The sequence below is a fragment of the Adiantum capillus-veneris genome, chromosome 17 (assembly GCF_014529385.1).
Source record: "Adiantum capillus-veneris isolate H3 chromosome 17, ASM1452938v2, whole genome shotgun sequence".
Classification (NCBI taxonomy): Eukaryota; Viridiplantae; Streptophyta; class Polypodiopsida; order Polypodiales; family Pteridaceae; genus Adiantum; species Adiantum capillus-veneris.
Window position 1 is genome coordinate 153,025,071 of NC_140947.1, and position 23,229 is coordinate 153,048,299.

The 23,229-nt window shown below is 43.0% G+C and overlaps 1 protein-coding gene across 2 annotated transcripts in view; it reads left to right on the forward strand.

Moving 5' to 3' along the window:
* Nucleotides 1–19,405, forward strand: part of IIL1 (isopropyl malate isomerase large subunit 1) — a 97,477-nt gene extending 78,072 nt beyond the window's left edge. Inside the window, exons 3-15 of one of the 2 annotated variants that reach the window (XM_086487643.1) lie at nucleotides 16,399–16,569; nucleotides 16,669–16,821; nucleotides 16,950–17,018; nucleotides 17,113–17,229; nucleotides 17,323–17,397; nucleotides 17,489–17,566; nucleotides 17,771–17,866; nucleotides 17,955–18,004; nucleotides 18,081–18,135; nucleotides 18,253–18,384; nucleotides 18,473–18,520; nucleotides 18,612–18,770; nucleotides 18,881–19,405. In XM_086487643.1, coding sequence (XP_086343769.1) covers nucleotides 16,399–16,569; nucleotides 16,669–16,821; nucleotides 16,950–17,018; nucleotides 17,113–17,229; nucleotides 17,323–17,397; nucleotides 17,489–17,566; nucleotides 17,771–17,866; nucleotides 17,955–18,004; nucleotides 18,081–18,135; nucleotides 18,253–18,384; nucleotides 18,473–18,520; nucleotides 18,612–18,770; nucleotides 18,881–19,018 — 1,341 coding nt within the window. In that variant the 3' untranslated portion in view covers nucleotides 19,019–19,405. The remainder of the gene's footprint in view (nucleotides 1–16,398; nucleotides 16,570–16,668; nucleotides 16,822–16,949; nucleotides 17,019–17,112; nucleotides 17,230–17,322; nucleotides 17,398–17,488; nucleotides 17,567–17,770; nucleotides 17,867–17,954; nucleotides 18,005–18,080; nucleotides 18,136–18,252; nucleotides 18,385–18,472; nucleotides 18,521–18,611; nucleotides 18,771–18,880) is intronic. The other variant, XM_086487644.1, reaches the window with a different exon arrangement.
* Nucleotides 19,406–23,229: the final 3,824 nt, after the last annotated feature.

Here is a 23,229-nt window from a genome sequence, read left to right on the forward strand (position 1 = left end):
GAGACATAAGGGGAGGCTGGACAAGCCCTTCTTTCTTGGGATTCCTGTCACTCTTCAAAAACACGATTTGGAATCAACACGCCCAAGCGAACTTGGGTTCGTGCGACCTCAACAAGCAAAAAAAATTCTGTGGTTCTTGTGGTTCTTTCCTTGAGTGATACAGAACATTGCCAAAGCTCTGATACCAATGTTAGGTGCAACGGAATGATTGTTTGCGCTTTGCTCAAGATGAGTGCTCCGAACTGTGCTCAAGGTTTCTTTTGTTCTTATGGAAGGTAGAGCCTTCCGTTCTTAATAAGAGAATGCTATGATCACAAAGTGAATGGACACTGTGCATGCAAGTGTATGAGATTGAGAGATAGAGAGAGAAGAGAGATACGACACCAGAGACATTTTAAAACCCTCCTTCGAAGGCCCCACTCTCGTCAGTGAGAGTGATCTACTTATGATTGCACAATCTGGTACAAATGGTATGCATCAGACTGATGCAAGTCTTGGCTATGTCGGCGATGACGACGGTGATGACAAGACCGACCTAAGGGCTGAAATTTGCAATCTTTCTACTACTGTCCAAAAATGCAATGGCCTGAAATCTACGACTAGTCCAAAAACGCTGATTTTGGGGGCTGTTTCTGTGTGTCTTCGACGCTGAAAATCTGCAGGTTTAGGGCTGAAAACCTAGGTTCTTAAGGGCTGAATGTGATGGTCTATCCGGGCTGAATCTGCTCCTATTTAGGGGTTGAATCCTCATGAAAACGCCAGGGCTGCAATCTGTCAAAAATGCTAGGCTGATGGGAACAAAAGCGCTAGGTATACTGGTCTCTGCTGGCGTTCCTTGCTGATGCAAAACGCTAGGTAAGGCTTGTTGAAAAGCTAGGGGAGGTTCTTGCTTGGAGGGAAGTACCGCCAAGTTCTTTGAGCCGACGCCCACTTTGGGTATGGCAGTCCTACTGGACATCCGCTCGACGGGGACCTTTTACTACCAGTAGAAAATCCTGGAGTACCTGGGTAAGATTCAGCACGGTGTGTGAGTTACAAGGGTTTGTCCCTCTCTCTCAGCCTTGGTCCTTAAGTGCATCACTGAACTCGTTTGGTGATTTCCCGACGTTACACTTGGGTGGCGTGACTAACAAGGGAACATGGACTGACTAACATGGCATGAAAAGACTTTTTACTCCCCCGAGGGGGAAACTTGCTTCCATTCCCCGTTGACATGCCACGATACGGCATGGAGGCGCTTTCCCCTTGTCCGCAAGTCCGCAAGATAACTTGTCTTTGACTCGTTTGCGTGCATGCGAAGCAAAGGCAGTTTCTTGCCGGCTTGTCGGCTCTAGCCCAAAAAAGGAAGAAGTAAAAAGGAAGTACCGCCAAGTTCTTGTTGGAGAAGTTGCCTGCTGAGCTTGGCTCCTGTTGCCTCTTCTACCATTTAGTGCTAGTCTAGGTTTGCTTATATACAAAGTTACTCAATTTGCCCTACCTACTTTCCAACAAAAGTCACTTAAAAATAATAAGTGAAAAATGACAAAATAGGAAAAATAGGCTAAATGCATTGGAAAATTCCCCTGACTGATTCTGATGGATTCTGTTGGGAATGCTTATGATCATGCTGTGTGCAACCAAAGGATATGAATCTACACTAAGTGACTGGGCATGCACGGTCTACGAGCAGACTCACAAAAGTGCCAGATCACTTCTAATCTAGACTGATTGGATTGACTGAACCTTGATCATGCTGTAGCTTGTCCACGAACACATAGGGTTGGATGTGTCATGTGACATTGGGGATTTCCCATCTTAATCAAATAAAGAAATACTGCGAGGGACGCCAGTTTTTGGGACCAACGATGAAACCGCCCGTAGGGCGGTAGGCGTTGGCTTTCACCCGAAATTCTTTACTTTAGACACACACAGAGTACTTTGCAAAGGTAACCTGTAACGGGGATTAACACCTAAGTACACACACGGCTCGGAAGCTAGAATGCTCCGAGTAGACGTTGACAACTTGTAGGCCCCAAAATTGGCGTCCCTTTCGGTATTTCTTTATTCTTTAACAGAGGGAATAAAACCTGTGATCTCCTACGAGCTGCCCCGCACAATCTATGCTAAGAAACACCTGTTCTGGCCCGATTTTGGCAGCATAGCTGTACTAGGACGCTTCAAAGTCAGTATCCCCACGCAATAGGTGACTTTCCCGACGCATACGGACACTTTGCAAAACCTGGCGAGAATCTGCAGCACGCTGAATTCTCTGTTTTGTGCCCCGAAAATGCTCCAGTTCACCTATACAGCGGTCCCCTTGCGTCCCCGAACTTCCTGGGGGTATTAGGATCCGTTTAGGGCCGAAACCCTAAACCTGCAAAAATACAGAGTAGGCTGTAATTCCCTGTTTTGGGCCCCGTTTCGCGTGCCGTCGCATTTGTAGCAAGACCTCGAGCTCCTGCACCTGTAGGGCTACTTGCCCTATGAATCGGACGAGATTTCTGGCGTTAAACCTCTCCGAATTCACCTGTACCTGCGGGGGATTAGCCGCTAGCTAACCCAGTACCTGTGTAAGAGGCTCGTGCCCCGGCAATCGCGCATGAACCCACATAACTGTACATTTGTCAAATGAAAAGCCCACTAGTGGGGCATAACATACTCTTCGTAGGGGAGAGAGAGAGCAGTGCGTAGCGTGCAGTGCGTAGCATGCAGGGCATCACTCCTGGCACCGCATTGTACATAAGAGGGAAAGGAAGCACTCCATAGCTCTTTTAACCTGTGTGACAGAAGCTGAAAAATGAGCCTTCCTGCTCTAAACTCAGCGCCAACTCTTCCTTGCATTGGAAAGTGCATAAAAATGTGACACTAGGCGCGTTTACAAGCGTTTTCCTGTTTGGGGTTCGCCGCTTAAAAATGTCCCAACTGATCGCCCAATTGACTTCGTTGCAGAGTTGTAAAATGTTCTCCTAGTCATACGGGAGGTAATGACGCGGACACATTTCTCGGCCCAAAATAGGAGCTCCCTAAATTTTAGGAGATGCTTCTGTTGGGCTCTCACTGATCTTCTGACCATCTATCCTCATTGGGACCGCATCCAAAAGTGCAATGTGGCCCAACTATCAGATACTTGCTGTTGGTAGTCACACCTTGACTTTAGGCCTTTATTGAGTTCACTTCCTAGTATCCACCAACTTGCTAAGTGCGACGGGGGGACCTATATGATCTTGCTCTGAGCCTAGACATCGTCTTACCATACGAATTACAGTGCCGATCACTACCCATCTGCGGGTAAAACTCCCTTTCACATTGGCCATGCAATGTCCGACCGTTTGGTACTTCAAGAAGAGGGTCTCAAAAATGAAACAAAACCCCTTGGAAAGAAACCAACAACTAAAGTTAGCAGTTGCCACGTCCTCGTGACATAGTTAACAGTTGCCACGTCCCCGTGACGTACCCCCCTCTTGAAATCGCAAACGTCCTCGATCCATTGATGATCTTGTGCTATCAACACTCTTTTATCATCGCATGTATCCGCAAGAAAGGTCATAACATATAGATACAAATGACTTAATGAGGCCTTCATACTTTTGTCATTTCCATCTATCACACTGGATTCATATGTACATTTGATGTAGTAGCTCTATCATTACCCCTCCTTTGCACACGTTGGTTTGGGGCATTAGTAGGCTGTAACTCAAAGGCTTCAAGGTAAAGCTGCAATACATTTGGTGACGCTGACAGTTCATGCTCTTCCATCCACTTTGCATCCATAGGCGGATAGTTCGTGAACTTCACCAAATAGCGTCTTGCAACTTGTCCATTAACTTTTCTATCCTTATGTGCCAAAACTTGCTCAGGTACTAGGATCTCATCAAGTTCCTCAACTTCTGAGTGATCCTCATCTGGCATATCTTCTGGCACATCACCCACGAAGGGTCTTAGAAGACTCACGTGAAACTCATTATGAATCTTCCACGCATTAGGCAATTTCAGCCTGTAAGCAACATCGTTGATCTTGTCAAGCACTTCAAAAGGCATATAGTAACGCATGCTGAGCTTAGGAAACAACCGTTCCTTGCCCTTCATCTTCTTTAACCTTGCGTTTTCGAACCTTAACAGAACCCAATCACCAGATGATAATAGCAATTCACGACGGTGACGATCAGCAACCTTTTTCTGCTTTGCCTGAGTCTTCTCCAAGGCAACTTTATACATCTCATCCATGTTCTCAACATATTAATCTGCCTCAAAGATCTCGTCCTTTGTATGCAAAATGGGAGGAACCTTTTTGCCGCCTTCAACAATCTCAAAAGTGCTTTACCAGTAGACGAATGCACCGTATTATTGTACGCATACTCAAGCAAAGACAAATATTGTTCCCACTTGCCCTTATTATCTGACACATAACATTTCAGCAGATCTAAGACAGTAGAATTAGCCTCTTCTGACTGTCCATCAGTTTGTGGATGAAATGAAGACGAGAACTTGAGTGTAGTGTCCATGTTCTCAAACAATCCTCTCCAAAACAAACTGGTCATGCGAGGATCACGATCACTTATAATCGATTGTTGCATACCATGGTACTTAAACACATTGTACATGAACAAGCGTGCCATCTGGTTAGGTTTTATCTTCTTCCTGACAGGGATAAAATGGGCCTGCTTGCTGACCCTGCAGATAATGGTCCATATACCATCATTCCCTGTTGGCGTTCTTGGAAGATCAAAGATAAAGTCCATAGCTATGCTTTTCCATGGCTTATCCGGACTCGGCAGTGGTTATAACAACCTTGGTGCCTTTTGCCTGTCAAACTTGACCTTTTGGCAAACTATGCATGCTCGCACAAAGGTATCCACATCTTTCCTCAAGGTTAGCCAATAGAAGAATGTCTACCGCTTTAACTGTTGCATCAATGCCACGATGCCCTGCATACGGTGGGACATGACTCTCTTCCATGACCATATGTCGTAGTGGCCTAGTGACACAAAGTCTGCCATGCATAATCATAAAACCGTCTCTGAGGAGGTAGTGCTCGTGATGTTGCGCCTCTTGTAACTGTTCAAAGATACTTGCAAAATCTTTATCAGCAGTATACTGTTCCTTCATGTCATCTAACTCATGATGATAAGAAATTGACACAGCTGAAATTTGTGGCTTTCTTTATAACGCATCAACCACAACATTCTTCTTGCCCTCCACATGCATAATCTGGAAGTGGAACACGGAAAGAATGTTTGCCCATCGCATATGCTTTTCGGATAACTTTGACCGTGTCAAGAAGTATTGCAAGGTCTGACGGATGATCTGTTTGGACAACAAAATCAGCACCTAAGAGGTAGTGCTTCCAGCTAGAAAGCGCATGAATCACGGCCAAGAGTTCTTTCTCATAGACTTGCATAGTCCTCTCTGGCCCTTGCAAAATTCGGCTTTCATAAGCTACTACACGTCCATCTTGCATTAGCACTGCTCCGATGCTACTGCCACACGCATCACACTGGACCACAAATGACTTCCTGAGATTTGGCAAAACAATAACTGGATCTGAAGTCAACTTTTTCTTTAAGAGACTAAAAGCTGAAATCTCTTTTTGGGTCCATCTGAAAGTGACCTCTTTCTTTTGCAAAGCGTGAAGAGGCGATGCTATCTCTGCAAAATTTCTGATAAACCTTCTATAGTAGGAACACAATCCCAAGAAGCTTCTGACATAGTGCACAGTCTTCAAGTCTAGCCATGTCTTGATAGCTTCGACCTTTGCAAGATCCATTCTAACACCATCCTTTGAGACTATGTGGCCAAGAAAGTGGATCTCTTCGAGGAAGAAGTCACTTTTCTTAGGATTGACAAGTAACCTGTGACTGCGCAGCTCTTCGAACACAATGGTCAAGTGACGCCTATCCTCCTCTTCATTCTTCGAATACACTATCATGTCATCGAAGAATGTTCCAACAAACTGTTGATGCGAGCGGAAAATCCGGTCCATCATTCTGTTGAACGTGGCAGGAGCATTTGTTAGCCCAAACGGCATCACTAGAAACTCAGAAAGACCAAATGTCGTTCTAAACGCAGTCTTGTGCACATCCTTTGGCCTTATACGAATCTGATGGTACCCACGCTTATGGTCTATCCTGTTGAAAATTGCAGCACCCTCTAAACGATCGAGAATATCATCAATTCTAGGAATAGGGAACCTATTCTTGATGGTATTCTTATTCAACGCACGGTAATCAATACACATGCGCCATGAGCCATCCTTCTTCTGCACTAGGAGCACTGGGGAGCAAAAGGTTGAAGAACTAGGCTGAATCAACCCCTTCTCTAATAACTCCTCAACCTGGCCCATAATCTCTTTCTACTGCGCCGCACTAACCTTGTAGGGAGGTCTATTTGGTGGGCTATACCCTGGCACCAAATCTATCCGATGGTCCTCAGGTCTCTCTGGCGGCAATTGCGACGATAATGAATCAGAAAAACAGTCACTAAACTTTTGCAAAAATGCTGACCTTTCTTTATCTAACACAGATAAATTTGACTGATCACTATCTGAGACATCACGTGCAAAAATCAAGTACACAGAAAGATGATTCTTTATTACAGAAGTGATAGCAGAAGTTGATACAATAGGGACCGACTCTCCTTTAAGCTTTACATCCAAGATGTGAGTTTTGCCCCTATGCTGTACAGTGATCTTTTTGTTGTAGACATCCAAGACTCCATGCACTCGGAACACCACGGGATCCCCAACAAGGCGTCACAACCTTCCAGCGGCATGATGTAAAACTCTTCAGTGTCCACATACGACTGAATATAGAGACGCAGTTTTCCAATGATGGGAGTAACACACTCTGAGTGTCCAGGACATGCCAACCTTGCCTCTGCTGTGTACCCCATCTCTTCAGCTCTGATGCCTAATTTCATAGCTAACTCTGGTGAGATAAAGTTGGCTTTGGTACCCGGATCAAAGAAGATGAGTGCCGTCTGATCCTTAACTTTACCCCATGCCCTGCATAACTCACTGGCATCTCTGCTGGGCCTGTCACCCACCATGTCTGGCACTAAACCTGCCGTGGGTTTAGGCTTCTTTCCTTTCTGGTCTTCTTTATCCTCTGAGTCAGTTGGTCTTTTCCTTTGTGGACAATTGATAGAAAAGTGACCAGGCTGCTCCCATATAAAGCATTTGTTCTCAGCCATTAGGACCTTCTTTTCCTCGAGTGACTGGTGTACAAAAGGCTTCCTTTTCTGTTTCTTTGCCTGCGCTCTAGAAGTCCCGGCTGAGTCCCATTCTTTGGTGGCCTTTTCTAACCCCTGTGACGCATTAGGAGCCGTTTTCACAAAGGGCTTTTTCGCTGAATTTTTCTTTTGCTGCCCTCCTTTGTCGTTGCTCGAAAATCCACTGTCCTCTCCTTTCAACAAGGCAAGACCAGTGTTCGCAACTTCTATAAGCTGAGTGAGGGTAGCCACTCTGTTCTTTGTACAATAATCGCGAAGCCCTTTAGGCAGCCCACAACAATACTTCTCTATCTCCTCTGTCAATGGCACAAATTTGTAGGAGGTCACTGAGAGTAACGCTTTACAAAACCTCCTATTGTTCTCCAACAAGCTCTTGCACGAAGTTGAAGTAAGCTGGTGTCAATCTGTCATGACGTCGGCTTCAAATTCATTTGATAGCCAAGCAAATGCAAACATTTGCTTGAAGTAAACCCAAGTGGCGGGTGCCTGTCCTTGCATTAACAATGTCGTCCACCATGTAAGCGCATTGTCCTTTAAGAAAGTGGCAGCTTTCTTGACTTTCGAGGCCTCTGTAAAATTCCCTCCCGCATAAGCTGTATCAAACTGTTGGAGGATGGTAAGAGCCTTCGTCTTATCCTCGAAACCACTGAAGCTACTGAACTTTACAGCTGCACCACCTTCTTTGTAAGCCTTCGGCTTCTCTAGTGCCCCCAAGTTGTCATACGGAATGGTCTGCAACATGGGCATTGTAGTAGGCATGATCGGCACATCTTGGCCATTCACATTTTGCGTCAGAGGTGCGATATCTGGCTGCTGTCCAGAAAAACCAGCCATGCCAAAATGACCTTGTGGCACCCCAAATTGGCCGTGGTTGCTCTGAAAACCCTGTTGCATGCTGATACTACCATACATGGGGTTTAGCACGAGGCCTTGCATAACCCCGAACACTGTTCTTGGCATGTATGGCTGACTTTCAGGCGCATAACCAGCCATACTTTGGAACATTGATCCACCCCCGAAATACCGAGGATGTACCGTGGGTGGTGGAAAAACTGAGTGCGTAGCCTGGTATCCAGTTCCTTGTCCATTCAAGTCATCATGCTGGCTCTGAAACTGAACTGGCATAACTTGTGGAATAGGCGTTCTAGCCACCTTTTCAAGCACAGGAGGAACCTGTTTTGGAGCCTCTGGCCTCGCAACATGCGAGTGTTCCCTTTTCTCCTGAGCCGCATGAAGTACCTGGGCTTGAGCATCAACAAGCTCTGTACGCGGCGTAGGTTGCCTATTTTGCTGTTGCACTGGTGGCGCTGGCAGGAACTCTATAAACCTTGGATTCTTTACAGTTGCGAAAAGACATTCACCGCGGCAACTAACTCAGTCTTGAACACATCATCCTCAAGTTGCCTAGTCATAAAGCCCTGTTCTACTGGAGGGACATTCACATTGACAGGAGGTACAGATTGACGTGGTCGTGAGCTCTCGCCAATCTCGAAAACCATAGGGATCTCTTGCCCGTCCTTTCAAGAGGAATCCTCTTCCATAATGCCCTTCCCCTTGTCGGCCATAGTGTAATCCCCGCGTTCCTGCACTCTGTGCCTTTACCCAAAACAACCGAGGCTCACTCTTTGAGGAAAAAGTGATTGATGTCACAACAACGAAACCATGAAACCGGCCCGTAGGGCGGTAGGCGTTGGCTTTCACCCGATATTCTTTACTTTAGACACACACATAGTACTTTGCAAAGGTAACCTGTAACGGGGATTAACACCTAAGTACACACACGGCTCGGAAGCTAGAATGCTCCGAGCAGACGCTGACAACCTGTAGGCCCCAAAATTGGTGCCCCTTTCGGTATTTCTTTATTCTTTAACAGAGGGAATAGAACCTGTGATCTCCTACGAGCTGCCCCGCACAATCTATGCTAAGAAACACCTGTTCTGGCCCGATTTCGGCAGCATAACTGTACTAGGATGCTTCACAGTCAGTATCCCCACGCAATAGGTGACTTTCCCGACGCATACGGACACTTTGCAAAACCTGGCGAGAATCTGCAGCACGCTGAAGGCTCTGTTTTCTGCCCCGAAAATGCGCTAGTTCACCTGTACAGCGGTCCCCTTGCGTCCCCGAACCTCTTGGGGGTATTAGGGTCCGTTTAGGGCCGAAACCCTAAACCTGCAAAAATAGAGAGCAGGCTGTAATTCCCTGTTTTGGGCCCTGTTTCGTGTGCCGGTCGCATCTGTAGCAAGATCTCGAGCTCCTGCACCTGTAGGGCTACTTGCCCTATGAATCGGACGAGATTTCTGGCATGAAACCTCTCCGAATTCACATGTACCTGCGGGGGGTAGCCGCTAGCTAACCCAGTACCTGTGCAAGAGGCTCTTGCCTTGGCAATCGTGCATGAATCCACATAACTGTACATTGGTCAAATGAAGAGCCCACTAGTGGGGCATAACATACTGTTCGTAGGGGAGAGACAGAGCAATGCGTAGCGTGCAGGGTATCACTCCTAGCACCGAACTGTACATAAGAGGGAAAGGAAGCACTCCATAGCTCTTAACTATCTCAAAGAGGGGAAGTGTTTTGGTTGCGGGGAACAAGCGCACATCTTCGCAAAGTGCCCCATAGGGACACAACAAGGACAGACCGAAGAGAGACCAGAGAGTTCTAGAGCAGCAGAGGAACGTTGCAGAAAAGGCAAGATGAAAGCAAGACTGGTATTGTATTGCATGGGTACCGACCCAAGCCAGATAGATGAAAGTACAGAACTTTGGCGAGCTTGGGGCAAAGTGAAAGATCAGGAAGCCCTTATCTTTTTTGATGGAGGAGCCAAGGTCAACTTCATTTCACCTGATGGCGGCGCATCTCGAGATTATGCCCGACAGGATGGGGCCATCGGCGGAGGTAGTTCTAGCGGCTCCCTAACCTTTATTGTATTTAGGGCACAAGGACTTTTACATCATGCCTTCGGAAGGGTGTGACGTCCTCCTAGGAATCCCTTGGTACCATAAGAACAACGCCGTGGTCTACATTGGGCCAAGAAAGCGACTTTGATAAATGGGAAGGGCAGAAAAATTGTACTAGATGTAAAATTGAAGGGCGAGTCTGTCTCTATTGTATCGGCTTCGGCCATTTCAAAATTAATGAAATCCAGTCTTTTTGTTTACTCGATCTATTTGAGTTGAATGATGAACATTGAACGAACATGTGTGAACTAGACAAAGAACACCAAGTTTTTCTCTACACACATGGTGATTGTATCTCTGAAGGCCTGCCAGGCGAGTTACCCGCATCTCGTCCCGAGGATCATACTATTGATCTGATTCTTGGAAGCATACTAGCGAACCGGCCACCTTACCGTGTTAGCCGAGCCCTGAATGAAGAAATCATGAACCAAGTGAAAGACCTTCTTGAAAAGGGTCTTATCCAGCGGAGTACTTCACCCGGCTGCTCTTCGGTTTTGTTGGTATTAAAGAAAGAGGGATCTTGGAGAATGTGCATTGATTATAGAGCTCTCATTAAAATCACTATCAAGAACAGATTTTTGATTCGAAGCATTGATGATATTCTTGACCGACTTCAAGGATCCTCTTGTTTCAGCAGGATTGATTTGAAAAGCGGATATCATCATATCAGAATCGCTTCGGGAGATGTCTACAAGATAGCCTTTTAAACAAGCTTTGGTTTATACGAATTTTTGGTGATGCCTTTTGGACTTACCAATGCTCTAGCGACTTTCAACCGAATGATGGATAGAATTTTTCAAGAGCGTCGATCTTTTGTGGACCCTTTCTTTGATGATATTATAGTTTTCTCCAAGGATAAAGTAGAACATCGACACCATTTGCTACAGGTCTTTGAGGCATTGCGTGATCACAGATTGGTTATCAATGCCAAAAAGAGCGAGTTTTTCTTGCCGGAGATACACTTTCTGGGACACATCGTATTAGCAGCAGGAGTACAGATGGACCCGGCCAAGATTGAGACTATCTGCGATTGCCCAGACTTGAAAAATGTTCATGAAGTTAGAAGTTTCTTGGGCTTGTGATCTTGCTACCGGCGGTTCATTCGGAAGTTTGCAGAGGTAGCTTCCCCTTTGCACATATTCATTCTGAAAGGAGTCCCTTTCTCGTGGGACCGACAGAGGTGACTGCTTTTCAGACACTTCAGAAAAAACTGAGTACTGGACCAGTGTTGTCTTTGCCAGAATTGCAAAAGCCATTCGAAGTTTATTGTGATGCTTGTGGTCGTAGTCTGGGAGCGGTCTTAATATTAAGCAAGAAGGCCATGTGATTGCCTATGAAAGCAAATTGTTTTCAAGGCCAGAATTGATAGCACAATTTATGAGAAAGAGCTATTGGCAGTGATCCATGCTCTTACTCAGTGGCGACATTACTTGTAACAAATTGCTGACGTGTCGAAACCCTAATTCTGTTGAAACCCTAACCCTAAAATCAAAAACCCTAATTTAGCCCAAAAACCTAACCCTAAATCAAAAACCCTAATTTGCCCACAATCCTAATTTTGTTGAACGCCCAACCCTAAAATCAGAAACCCTAACTATTGAAACCCTAATTTTGGAAACCCTAACCCTAAAACCTATAAACCCTAATTCTGGAAACCCTAACCCTAAAACTTGCAAACCCTTTTTCTGGAAACCCTATCCCTAAAACCTGCAAACCCTAATTCTAGAAACCCTAACCCTAAAGCTGTAGAAACCCTAACCTTAACCCTAAGGGCAGTAGGGAGATCTCCGAAAATTGCACTGGTTGATGACGTGGCAGGCTGTACGGATTTCCGTGATTTATGTTGGTAGCTTTTTGGCTTTGCTTTTGGACCAAAAGCTTTTGAGTTTTAAAGGGTTTTTATTGTAATTGCTTTTTAGCTGAAGGGCCTTTAAATATGAGGCTAGGGCTCATCTTGGAGAATGTGCACAGTCTGGAGTACCGGCTTGTACTGTGTTGATGGAATATAAAGAAATACCGAAAGGGGCGCCAAGGTTTGGGGCCAATACTCTTTGGGGTGGAATTCCACCACTCCGTGTCGCGTGTCCTCTCTCTCTCTGTCTCTCTCTCAATTCAGTTGCTATTGAAGTGTTAAAAGTCTGTTCAGTTTGTTCTTTTCCATTGGCACGTGGTGCCTGCCTTGTGACAGTGGTATCCGAGCATCAAGCGTGTGCTTTTCTGAAAGCATACCGGTCCTACAAAAGAGCAGACAGAGCTGGAATTTTATTCGAGGTATCTTCGTCCAGAGCTATTGGAATTTTATTCGAGGGATCTTCGCCCTCCAACCCGGACTTATTAGCCACTCCGACCCTTACTTCATCGTGCATCGGGCGCGCTCCCGTCTTCAACGCTCATGTCTTACAGGGCATAAGCCATTAAGATCACTTGCAAAAGAAGGATTCCATATTTGTTTCGAGTCACTGTTTTTCTCAGAAGCAGTGCCATGCAGATGTTGATGTCTATAGCTACCAAGCCGCACACTTCCAAGGACTTAGCAAGCTTTCAAGAATTTTTTTGCACGAAGTTGTATGGTTTCTGATATCTTCTTTCGTAGTGCAACTTTTGGCAGAGTGGGGTATCCTGAAATGCTTGCCATGGAAACCCTAGCAGATTAATTTCTCGACATCTCTCAGTAGATGTCTCTTCACGAGCAGATGACCTTGGAGGTTCGGTGTGATTGCTCTCTCTTGGGACTACCATCGCTGCCAAAGAAACACTGTTTGTCCAAGAGCTGATGAACCATGTTGTGCTCGGCTATGACCTCTTGGAAGGAACCTAACCCTAATTTTTGGTGCAGGTTTTAAGATGGAAAGTCAGTCGACTTTTCGAGCTCGACTGATGTCAAGATTTCTTTTTAAGTTGGAGTTCTGTTTGATCTTGTTTGATGATCCTGTTTGGAATTTGTTTGAAATGGATGATATCTGTTTTGAACCTGTTTTGGTGTCGATTTGAATTGCTTGACTCTAGTTTGATACTGGTTTCAATGATTGGTGATTTTACTCCCGGGTGGAGGAGTGAGAAATATTGTTTTGGTATTATTGTTTGAACCTCGGAACGACGCAAGCCGATGCTTGGGGAGCGTTTCATTGTATGTTTGAAAACCTTGAAACGACGCAAGCCGATGCTTGGGGAGCGTTTCGTTGTATGCTAGAAAACCTCCGAACGACGCAGGCCGATGCCGAGGGATCGTTTGGTTGTATGCTTGAACCTCCAAGCGACGCAAACTGTGGTCTGGGGAGTGTTTGGTTATATAGTCCTCTGAGCTCATGGCGCGGACCTTTTTAGGTTATTTGTAGGGGGAGTGACGAGGTAGTCGTTGAGTAGCTTCATACCGCAGAGTGTTTGTCTCGAGGGAGTGCTCAGCGGCGCTGTTTGTTGTGTCTTGTAACATGTATATGTAAGCATTTGTGTTGCATTGTGATGTGCCAATTACTGATTATTCCTAATTCGATGAGATTGCTTGGGTATGTAATTTTAGTGTATCAAGACACCCGTGGAAGATTAGTACGGTCTGGGTGTGATGGCTAATTTTACTACGCCGGAATATCAAGAGTTCCGATCTGGACGAAAGGAGAAGCTAACTCCTTGATCAAAAGAGCAGAAAGGAGAAGCTAACTCCTTGATCAAAACAGCCGAAGAAAGAAGCTAACTCCTTGATCAAAAGAGCAGAAAGGAGAAGCTAACTCGTTAATAAAAAGAGCAAACTGATTGTCCCTCGGAATGACCCTCGAAATTTTTTGAGCTAACTTGAGTTGTTTTGCAGATATGCTGTAATCGCGAACGATTACTGTCTTTCAAGAAGGAGAGATGTAACAAACTGCTGACTTGTCGAAACCCTAACCCTAAAATCAGAAACCCTAATTATGCTGAAACCCTAACCCTAAAATCAGAAACCCTAATTCTACCAAAACCCTAATTTTGCTGAAACCCTAACCCTAAAATCAGAAACCCTAACTACTGAAACACTAATCCTTGGAACCCTAACCCTAAAACCTATAAACTCTAATTCTAGAAACCCTAACCCTAAAACCTGTAAACCCTAATTTTGAAAACCCTAACCCTAAAACTTGCAAACCCTAATTTTGGAGACCCTAACCCTAAAACTGCAGAAACCCTAACCCTAACCCTAACCCTAACCCTAAGGGCAGCAGGGAGATCTCCGAAAATTGCGTTGGCTGATGACGTGGTAGGCTGTACGGATTTCCGTGATTTACGTTGGCAGCTTTTTGGCTTTGCTTTTGGACCAAAAGCTTTTGAGTTTTAAAGGCTTTTCATTGTAACTGCTTTTCAAGCCAAGGGCCTTTAAATATGAGGCTAGGGCTCATTCTCTGGCATGCTTCCTGGAGAAGGTGCACAGTTTGGAGTACCGGCTTGTACTGTGTTGATGGAATATAAAGAAATACCGAAAGGGGTGCGAAGGTTTGGGGCCAATACTCTCTGGGGTGGAATTTCGCCACTCTGTGTCGTGTGTCGTCTCTCTCTCTCTCTCTCAGTGCAGTTGTTATTGAAGTGTTAATAGTCTGTTCAGTTTGTTCTTTTCTATTGGCGCGTGGTGCTCGTCTTGTGACATTACCTACTCGGAGCTGATTTCACGGTCTTTATTGATCATCGGAGTTTACGTTACATCTTGTCATGGAAGCAGCTTTCGAAAAAGTAGATGCGGTGGGCTAACATCTTGTCACAGTTTCACTCCCAGATTGTCCATGTTCAGGGACAAAAACTTAGTGGTAGATGCATTGTCTCGGAAGCCCCTAGTCTTGGCTATTTCCGCAATTCATCATAGAATCTTTGAGGATATGGTTGATCAGGTGGCCACCGATCCAGATTTTTCCGATGTTTTCACTCGGATACAATACAAGGGAGATAGTGCTAGGATATTCCATAGGGGATGGCTACCTGATGAAGAAAACGATGTTGTGTGTTACACAGCCGTTGAGGGAAAAGGTTTTGATTGAGTGCCATTGTCCACCTTTTACGGGTCATCGCGGCATCGACACCACCTTGAAAGGTGTGGACTGTTATTTCTTTTGGCCGAGACTCAAGAAGGATGTGGACGCAGTTGTTTAGTATGTCAGGCTTATTATAGTTTGATTGTAGGAGGAGCACTACCACTATGGTGATTGTGTTGTGTGTATACAATGCTGTACATTTATTGATACCTAGTTCATGTATTCATACCTAGTTCTACACCCAGTATGGACACAACGTTAGCAGGGATTTTCTACCACTTGGTCAATGCTATGCATACATGATAGAGCTGTTGGTTACACTGTCTTGTGGATGACTGCCATGTGTCTATAATTTCCATTTTCCGCCAAGGTGGTTTTGGGTTTTTCCTGGATTCATATAGGATAAAATATTGAAGTTGATTCTGTTGACAGTGATGGTAATTCAAAGGGTGGGTGTGACTTCAACAATATGGTATAAAGTGTAGTTTGGCAAATTTGTTTTAACAAATGCGTCATTCTAATTGCTAGGTAATTCTTGCCTGTATAACTGTGTTCATGTGAATTTTAATATAAGAAGATGCTCTTGCTACACTGCCACATTTTGTTGAGGTATCCATTTCATAGTTACCTAGATTGGAAATCCGGAACGCAGAACGGGAACGGCAACGAGCTTGAAATGCCATTCCTTGTTACGGATACTCATGTGTAAAACACGGAACGGAGATTCGGAACGGGAAGTTGGAATGGGAACGGGGAACGGAGACCTGAAAATTGCCATTCCCTGTTACTATGATCCACTTTTTAGGATAAGTAAGTTGCCAAGTTCTGAAACTCAAAAAACTTCAGTCCTTGTTTATCTTTGATGTTTCGACTTAAAGTAAATTAAAGTCTATTTAAGTCATGTGCCTAATCCTTTTTTCAGTTATATGTGTGTGTTTTGTTTTTGTGTCTTGTTATTGTGTCTTGTGCAAGTGTTGTATCCGTTCTTATAGTTTGCAAGTAAAGTTTTTAACCTACCACATTGTTCCTTTGTCCTACACCTTGGTGTGGGTGACTTTTGAAGTAATGTAAAACTTGATCAATTTCATTAAGTTAGCTTCTCTTGTCTATGCACATGTTTGATTCATTTATATAGGTTTTGATGTCTGTTTTGAGTATGCCAAGTTTCTTCACTTTTCACGTCGTAAGTTCAGACGTGTCTATCTATCACCTCACGAAGGTGTACTACATATTTGGAACAGGTGAAGCAAGCGATGACAATGACAGAAAAGATTCTTGCAAGGGCCAGTGAGAAGGGGACCCTATCTCCAGGTGAAAATGTGTGGGTGAAAACAGATATTTTGATGACACACGATGTTTGTGGACCAGGGACCATTGGAATTTTCAAAAAGGAATTTGGAGCTGATGCTAAAGTGACTGCGCTCACTCTGTACTGGTTTATTTCATACAGATTGCCACCTGACGTAGCAGGGATCTGATGTCTGTCTCTCTTTTGTAATGGCTTTTGCTAGGTTTGGGATCGAGAGAAGATTGTGATTATTCCAGATCATTACATATTTACAGCAGATGAGCGGGCCAATCGCAATGTGGACATTCTCAGGGAGTTTGCACAGGAACAAAATTTAAAGTATTTCTATGACATCACAGACCTGAGTGACTTCAAGGTGATTATTCTGGACAATTTTCTGTATCTCATGATTTTGAGCTAGAATCTGGTTCAATTTTAGGCTGCCTAGCTCACATTTTTTGGAAGTCTCAAAGTAATCAGAGAGAACGTTTTATTTTTGGATAGGTGAACCCAGATTATAAGGGCGTGTGCCATGTGGCACTGGCACAAGAAGGTCACTGCAGGCCTGGCGAGGTTTGTTGTCTGAATGTTGATGTTGCGGTAGTTCCATCATCATCATATGGTGCAGTCAACCATATGGTTCAGCCAACCTTTCTTTCTCTTTCAGGTGCTTTTTGGAACAGATTCACATACCTGTACTGCTGGAGCATTTGGTCAGTTTGCCACTGGTATTGGGAACACTGATGCTGGATTTATCATGGGCACAGGAAAGCTACTTGTCAAGGTATTTCTACTGGGTGTTTTTGATCAGTTGTGTCTCAGCTCATGGACGTCCTGTTTCATGTTTGAACTGTGTGCTTTACTGATTTGTACACAGGTCCCTCCAACATTGAGATTTGTCTTAGATGGAGAGATGCCCAGCTTTTTACATGCAAAAGATTTGATTTTACAAGTATGAAGGTTTTTTTGTTGTTGACTTTAATAGCGTATCCACATGTTACCATCTACATATCTGACTGGGTAAGCAGTTTATGTGATGACAGATAATTGGTGAAATCACAGTTGCTGGGGCTACCTATAAGGCTATGGAGTTTGTGGGATCTGTGGTGGATAACATGACGGTACCTAGGATCGTATCTGTACTTTTCTGTGACGTTGTCTGGAAGAGCATGTAGCCTTTAATGTTTGACTTTCCCTTTTAAGTCTGTTCTAGCTAAATGTTGAGAAGTAATCGCTGTATTGAATGACTTACAGCTGCAAGCCTCTGTGGTGTTCTGGAGATGACAAACTTATCTTGCTTATGAGTTGACTTTTGCCCCTGTTAGATGGAAGATCGAATGACTCTTTGTAACATGGTTGTTGAGGCTGGTGGGAAGAATGGTGTCATTGCCGCCGACCGTGTTACATCCAGCTACCTTGAGGTTGGCAATTGGCTTGGTTTGTTTTTGTTGCCTTGATTTTTTTACAGGTACAGGCCTATGGTTATTAGGTACATCTTCTTCTGTGCAGGGGAAGAATACCAAGCCATTTGAACCAGTTTACTCTGATAGTTCAGCAAGGTAACCTTTGTGGTGCCAAGACATGACCTGAAGAAAGTTGACTGTTCATTTATTTTTTGTGCACACTCCCTCCTAGGTTCAATGCGGAGTACACATTTAATGTATCCAAGCTGGAGCCAGTTGTTGCAAAGGTATATGCAGTTATCTCGTCCTGTTTTCTCAATCTTTCCTGTCATATGTCTGTGTGTGTGTGTGTGTGTGGAAGTACAGGCACTTACATTTTTTTTTGCTATATGGTTTGTATGTAGCCTCATTCACCAGACAATCGTGGACTTGCACGAGAGTGCAAGGATGTGACGATTGATAGGGTCTACATTGGTTCATGCACAGGAGGAAAAATAGAAGATTTTATTGCTGCTGCTAAGTTGTTGAATGCTTCTGTGAGTGACATTGTTATTGAAAAAGGATGAGTTTGCTTTTCACCAAACTTTTTTGAATAATGTGCATGCATGATTGGGTGAATGGCAGGGTCAGAGAGTGAAAGTACCTACTTTCTTGGTTCCAGCAACTCAAAAAGTGTGTTACCTATGTTACATATTCTCTTGTTCAGTGCATTCTAGCCTCCCTCTCAAAGTTAACTAATTTTTTCTCTCAAACGACATAAAAGGTCTGGGTGGATGTTTACACAATTCCAGTGCCTGGAGCCAATGGCAAGACCTGTGCACAAATCTTTGAAGCAGCTGGTTGTGAAACACCTGCTAGCCCATCATGTGCTGCTTGCCTGGGTGGTCCTCGTGATACATATGCTCGCATGAATGAGCCTCAGGTTTTTATTAGTATTCTAGTGTGTTATGACTGTAAGAGTCCAGCAGGTGTTGGGAAGTGTCATTCTTGTCAAGTAAGCATGTTCTGATTATTGTGGGTGGTATCATGCAGGTATGCGTTTCTACTACAAATAGGAATTTTCCTGGCAGAATGGGCCACAAAGAGTCTCAAGTTTATCTGGCATCTCCGTACACAGCAGCAGCATCAGCTTTAACTGGTTTTGTAACAGATCCTCGAGAATTTTTGTAGATTCTTTGAGGCTCGTTTAGCACTACATAGAGCAAGGTGGGCCGTACCCTAGTATCATTATATGGGAGTAGGTCACTTTGTCCACAGAAGGTGCAACAAGTGTACATTTTTTATATGTGCTATCTGCTTTAAAAGGTGGGTTATCTCTCACCATGGATAGTTTCGGGGTCTCATCTGGTTGCTCTAAGGCATGTAGGTGCAGCACTGCTGGAATTTTTCTTTTCCCCTGCAACTTAGGATTACTTCGTATAAGAGCATATTAATGAAAAAGCTGAATGGTGACAATTGACATAGATCTCCAAATTTTGTATCTGTAAGCCGTCTAGTAATTATGTCATGCGATGTCCTGTTTTGATGTGGGAAATCTTGAATCCTAGTTTTCCTGGAGCATTTTCTCGTCGAGCGAAGAACAAGTGAGGTTCTCTTTTATGGCTGTAATATCTAGAGCACGAGTTTTTACACTTTCTTGTTTTGTTTTCTTCATGTGACGCCTCTAATCCATTGACAAACTCTCGTGGACAAGAAACATAACAGGTGCTGTATAATAGCTAACTGTTCGCAAGGAAGGTGCTAAGCAGAGATGAAGAGAGCTAAAGGTGAGCTGTAAAGCAGAGATGGCTTTTGCTCTCTTTTGGCTAAGAGGAGATGGATATTTCTTTGGACTCCAATGTTTCACTTCCTCAAAGATTACGTCTGTGTGCTATTATTGCTTGATTCACGGCTCGTACACATTGTCATTGCTTCATGTTCATTCAGAAATTATCATTGACTTCTTTCTTATAATTCAGTAGTCCTTGTATGCATATGCTGGTGGTTAAATTAAGGGGAAGCATCATTTGCATTATACTTTGTGGAAGGATTAAATTAAAATAATAGGTATAGTGTGTTGCTGATGTATGGTATATCTTGATCAACATTGTTCTTTAAGAATAGGTGGTTCTAAGTTGTCGTGTAAGAGGAGTCTTTCTATAGGAAACAACGGGCAACAATATTTTAGAATGAAAACATCAGAGTAATTCAATGGTGAACTTGTTAATGATGCGAATTGTTGTCAAAGTGGCTTCTTCTAAAGACTTGGTCAGCAAAATGCCACATTAGATCACTATGTACAAGCCCTAGTGGTTCAACATGCCCTTTATTCAATGAAAATTCAATAGTTAAAAAAGTATGCTCGTCATATACACAATGTCCACACACAGAAAAGTCACCAAAACTCAACACTAGCAAATATTTGAAACTTGAGTTTTACTACCTTTCTGGCTCATATGGCATAGGTGGCTATGCCACATCTCAATAGATGCAAGCTTGGCTATTGGTATAAAGATACTTGGTTGGATGGAGTACAAAAGGACTTTGCTTCCGACTTTTGAGAACCACAAGATTGCCCCTTCTGATGATCCAAAGCTGTTGCAAACATTGTAGTGTGTTCATCTAATTCTTCGGAGATCAAACCAATAGAGATCCAGCACTTAGCCAACTCAGAAACATGTTTGACATTCTTTAATATAAATTTTTTGCTTTAGAAGTAATGGCTTTATGTGTCCAATACCAACAATCTCGAGTGAATGAAAATTGCCCAATTTGACTATATCTTGATAGCTTTTTGCAAAATAGGAAAAACATTGCGGTGAAACATGGAAACTCGTACTAAAATGTATCATCCAATTCTATCCATGCCTAACATCTTGTGTGACAAAGTCATCGTTAGTGAAATCCGATGTAAAAACCAAGATGTCCAAAAAACATCATGAGCCTTAAAAGACTCAAAAACATTGATGTCTTCATGCTTTGCCTCGCCCTTTGCATCACAGTTAGACTTCTTACTCTCTTGAGACTTTTGGTCTTTGTGCAACATGACAATCTTTTTTCACATGCCCTTTCTTATCACAATAGTTTGCTTCAACAATTCTTTTTATCCTTCAACTTGGCATGATCATAAGTGCGACTTGTCTCTGTGTGAGACTATGCAATATAAGCATTAGCTCTTGGTAAGCTCAATAGATTTTGTGCAAATGTTCTCAATGAGCAAACTATCGATTACATCATTGTAGACCAATTTTTTCTTAAGCACAATGTTACTCATGGTTGTGCAAAAAGTACCCCATAAGACAAGCAAAGAGCATAACATTAAGATAGACTGAACCACTTCATTGAAATTGATTTTTTGTAACGCCAATTGACCGAGGATAACATTGAACACATTTAAGTATCTAGAAATGGTGCTACCTTCTTTGAAATGAAGCTCAAACCGCTTCTTCATAAAGTAAACCTTATTAATTGCACTTTTGCTCTCATACATGTTGCATATCTTATCCCATAAGACTTTAGAGGTAGGTTCACGAATAATACACATTGACTATACAAAATATAAAATGAATATTAGATCTAGTTTTAGCATCAAGTCACTTCCGCTAGGCATCTGTGTAACCATCGTCCTCTATTAGTAGATGAGTGTGTGGGTTGTCTAGCCGGTGACTTGGCCGTTACCCTAACACACCTTGAGGAATATTGGAATGAAAATTGCATGCCACAAGGGCACAACTTATTATTACAACTAGTGTCTATCTCTTGCATGAATGGCATGTTGAATTTTCTTGTTATGATAAGTCTAGGAAACAATCCCATGGTTTAATCTTTGTTTGAACCAGCATTGCGATTGAAGAAATTTGGTCATGGTGTATGTATAAATTCAGGGGAAAATGTAAAAGATTTTTCTTTATTAACTAAGGGTGAACCCTTTTCTTAAGCTGCATTGGATGGCATGTTTTGGAAATCTAGGATTCAATAGAATTTTCCCTCTTCGAACTACAATCCTTGGGGTGGGCATAGGCTTCTAAATCTCCAAGAGGGTTAGGAGTATTTTGTGGTGATAAAGTAGAAGTTTTAATAATTATCGTGAAACACTTATAGAGGTACTGGACTTTTGTGTTTTCTTATTAATGTCTTGTCCTAAAAATAGGCATAATATACAAGAGAATGAATAGGCACCGTACCCTTGAATCCACCAAACACATGGTGTTTTTCATTATTGTTAAGGATAAAAAAAAAACAATTGATTGATTGGATAATAAAAAAATTCATAGATGTTCCTAACCTTCTTGGGATCTTGTTCAGGATCTTCATTGAAGTCGAGTAAAAGATCACAACACCCTAACTAAAAGCGTGTTAAATTAGTGAGGAGAAAAGTAGATTCACTACTTTGAAGAGCTTAGGGTTGGCCTTGGTGAAGACATCCGTTTTTGAGATACATGCTTTTAAGATAAAATTTGAGGTAGTCGTAAATGCAAGTGGCCTAAACTTGACAGACTCTTTCAAATTCATTTATTCACTTGTGGCAGCTTCTTGAGTAATGTTAAAGGCTCAAAATGCAATGATAGATGATTGATCACACTTGGAATTCAGATAAAAATGCAAAGGTTTGATGCAGGTGAGGACTTCAACTTTACTTAGGATCTTTTTGGCGTTGTTGTTGTCCATCACTGTCGAACTTGGCCTCTTTCACTTTAGAATAAGTTGTTCTTGACTATCTTATGTACAAAACACTAAAATGATATCTCATTCTCATTGTGATGTACAAAAATGAATCAAAGATTGAGTTGTTTTTGTGCTAATCATTGTCCTTTGTCTAAAGCTAGCTGTCTCTTGAAATGTATGCTCTTTTGTGTATAAGTCTAAAAACAACAACACACACGTCCTAAACACAAGGCTCTCCCAAAAAGCTGGAAACCAGGACACTGGCTTTGGAGATTTTTGTGTATAGGCTTTGATAGACCGACTGTCTATAGTTGCTCGTTAAGTTGATATGCGTTAGGTGGTCTTTCCTTGTCTATATAGATCGGATTCCTGCTCACAACTATTGTACTTTGACTCTGCTGGTTGTAGGTTGCAAGTTAAACCAAAATTACTTACCCTTGTGTAATTATTTTGATTTTTAAGATTTGAGAAACATTTTATATATAAACGAACTACACTTGGATGGACGGTTCGTTTGAGGAATATCCATAAAAACTCGTTAAAGCATGGAAAAATTCTACGACTGACTATGAATGCCATCCATACTATTCTCTACTGGCTAACAAAGCCTTAAAACTCCAACTAGAGCATAATCGTGTCTATTAACTTTGTCACCTATAGCTCCGATGAGACTCATGGATTTTTTGATATGGATAGAACTTTTTGGCTTCATACTTGACTATTTTTCACTAACCTAG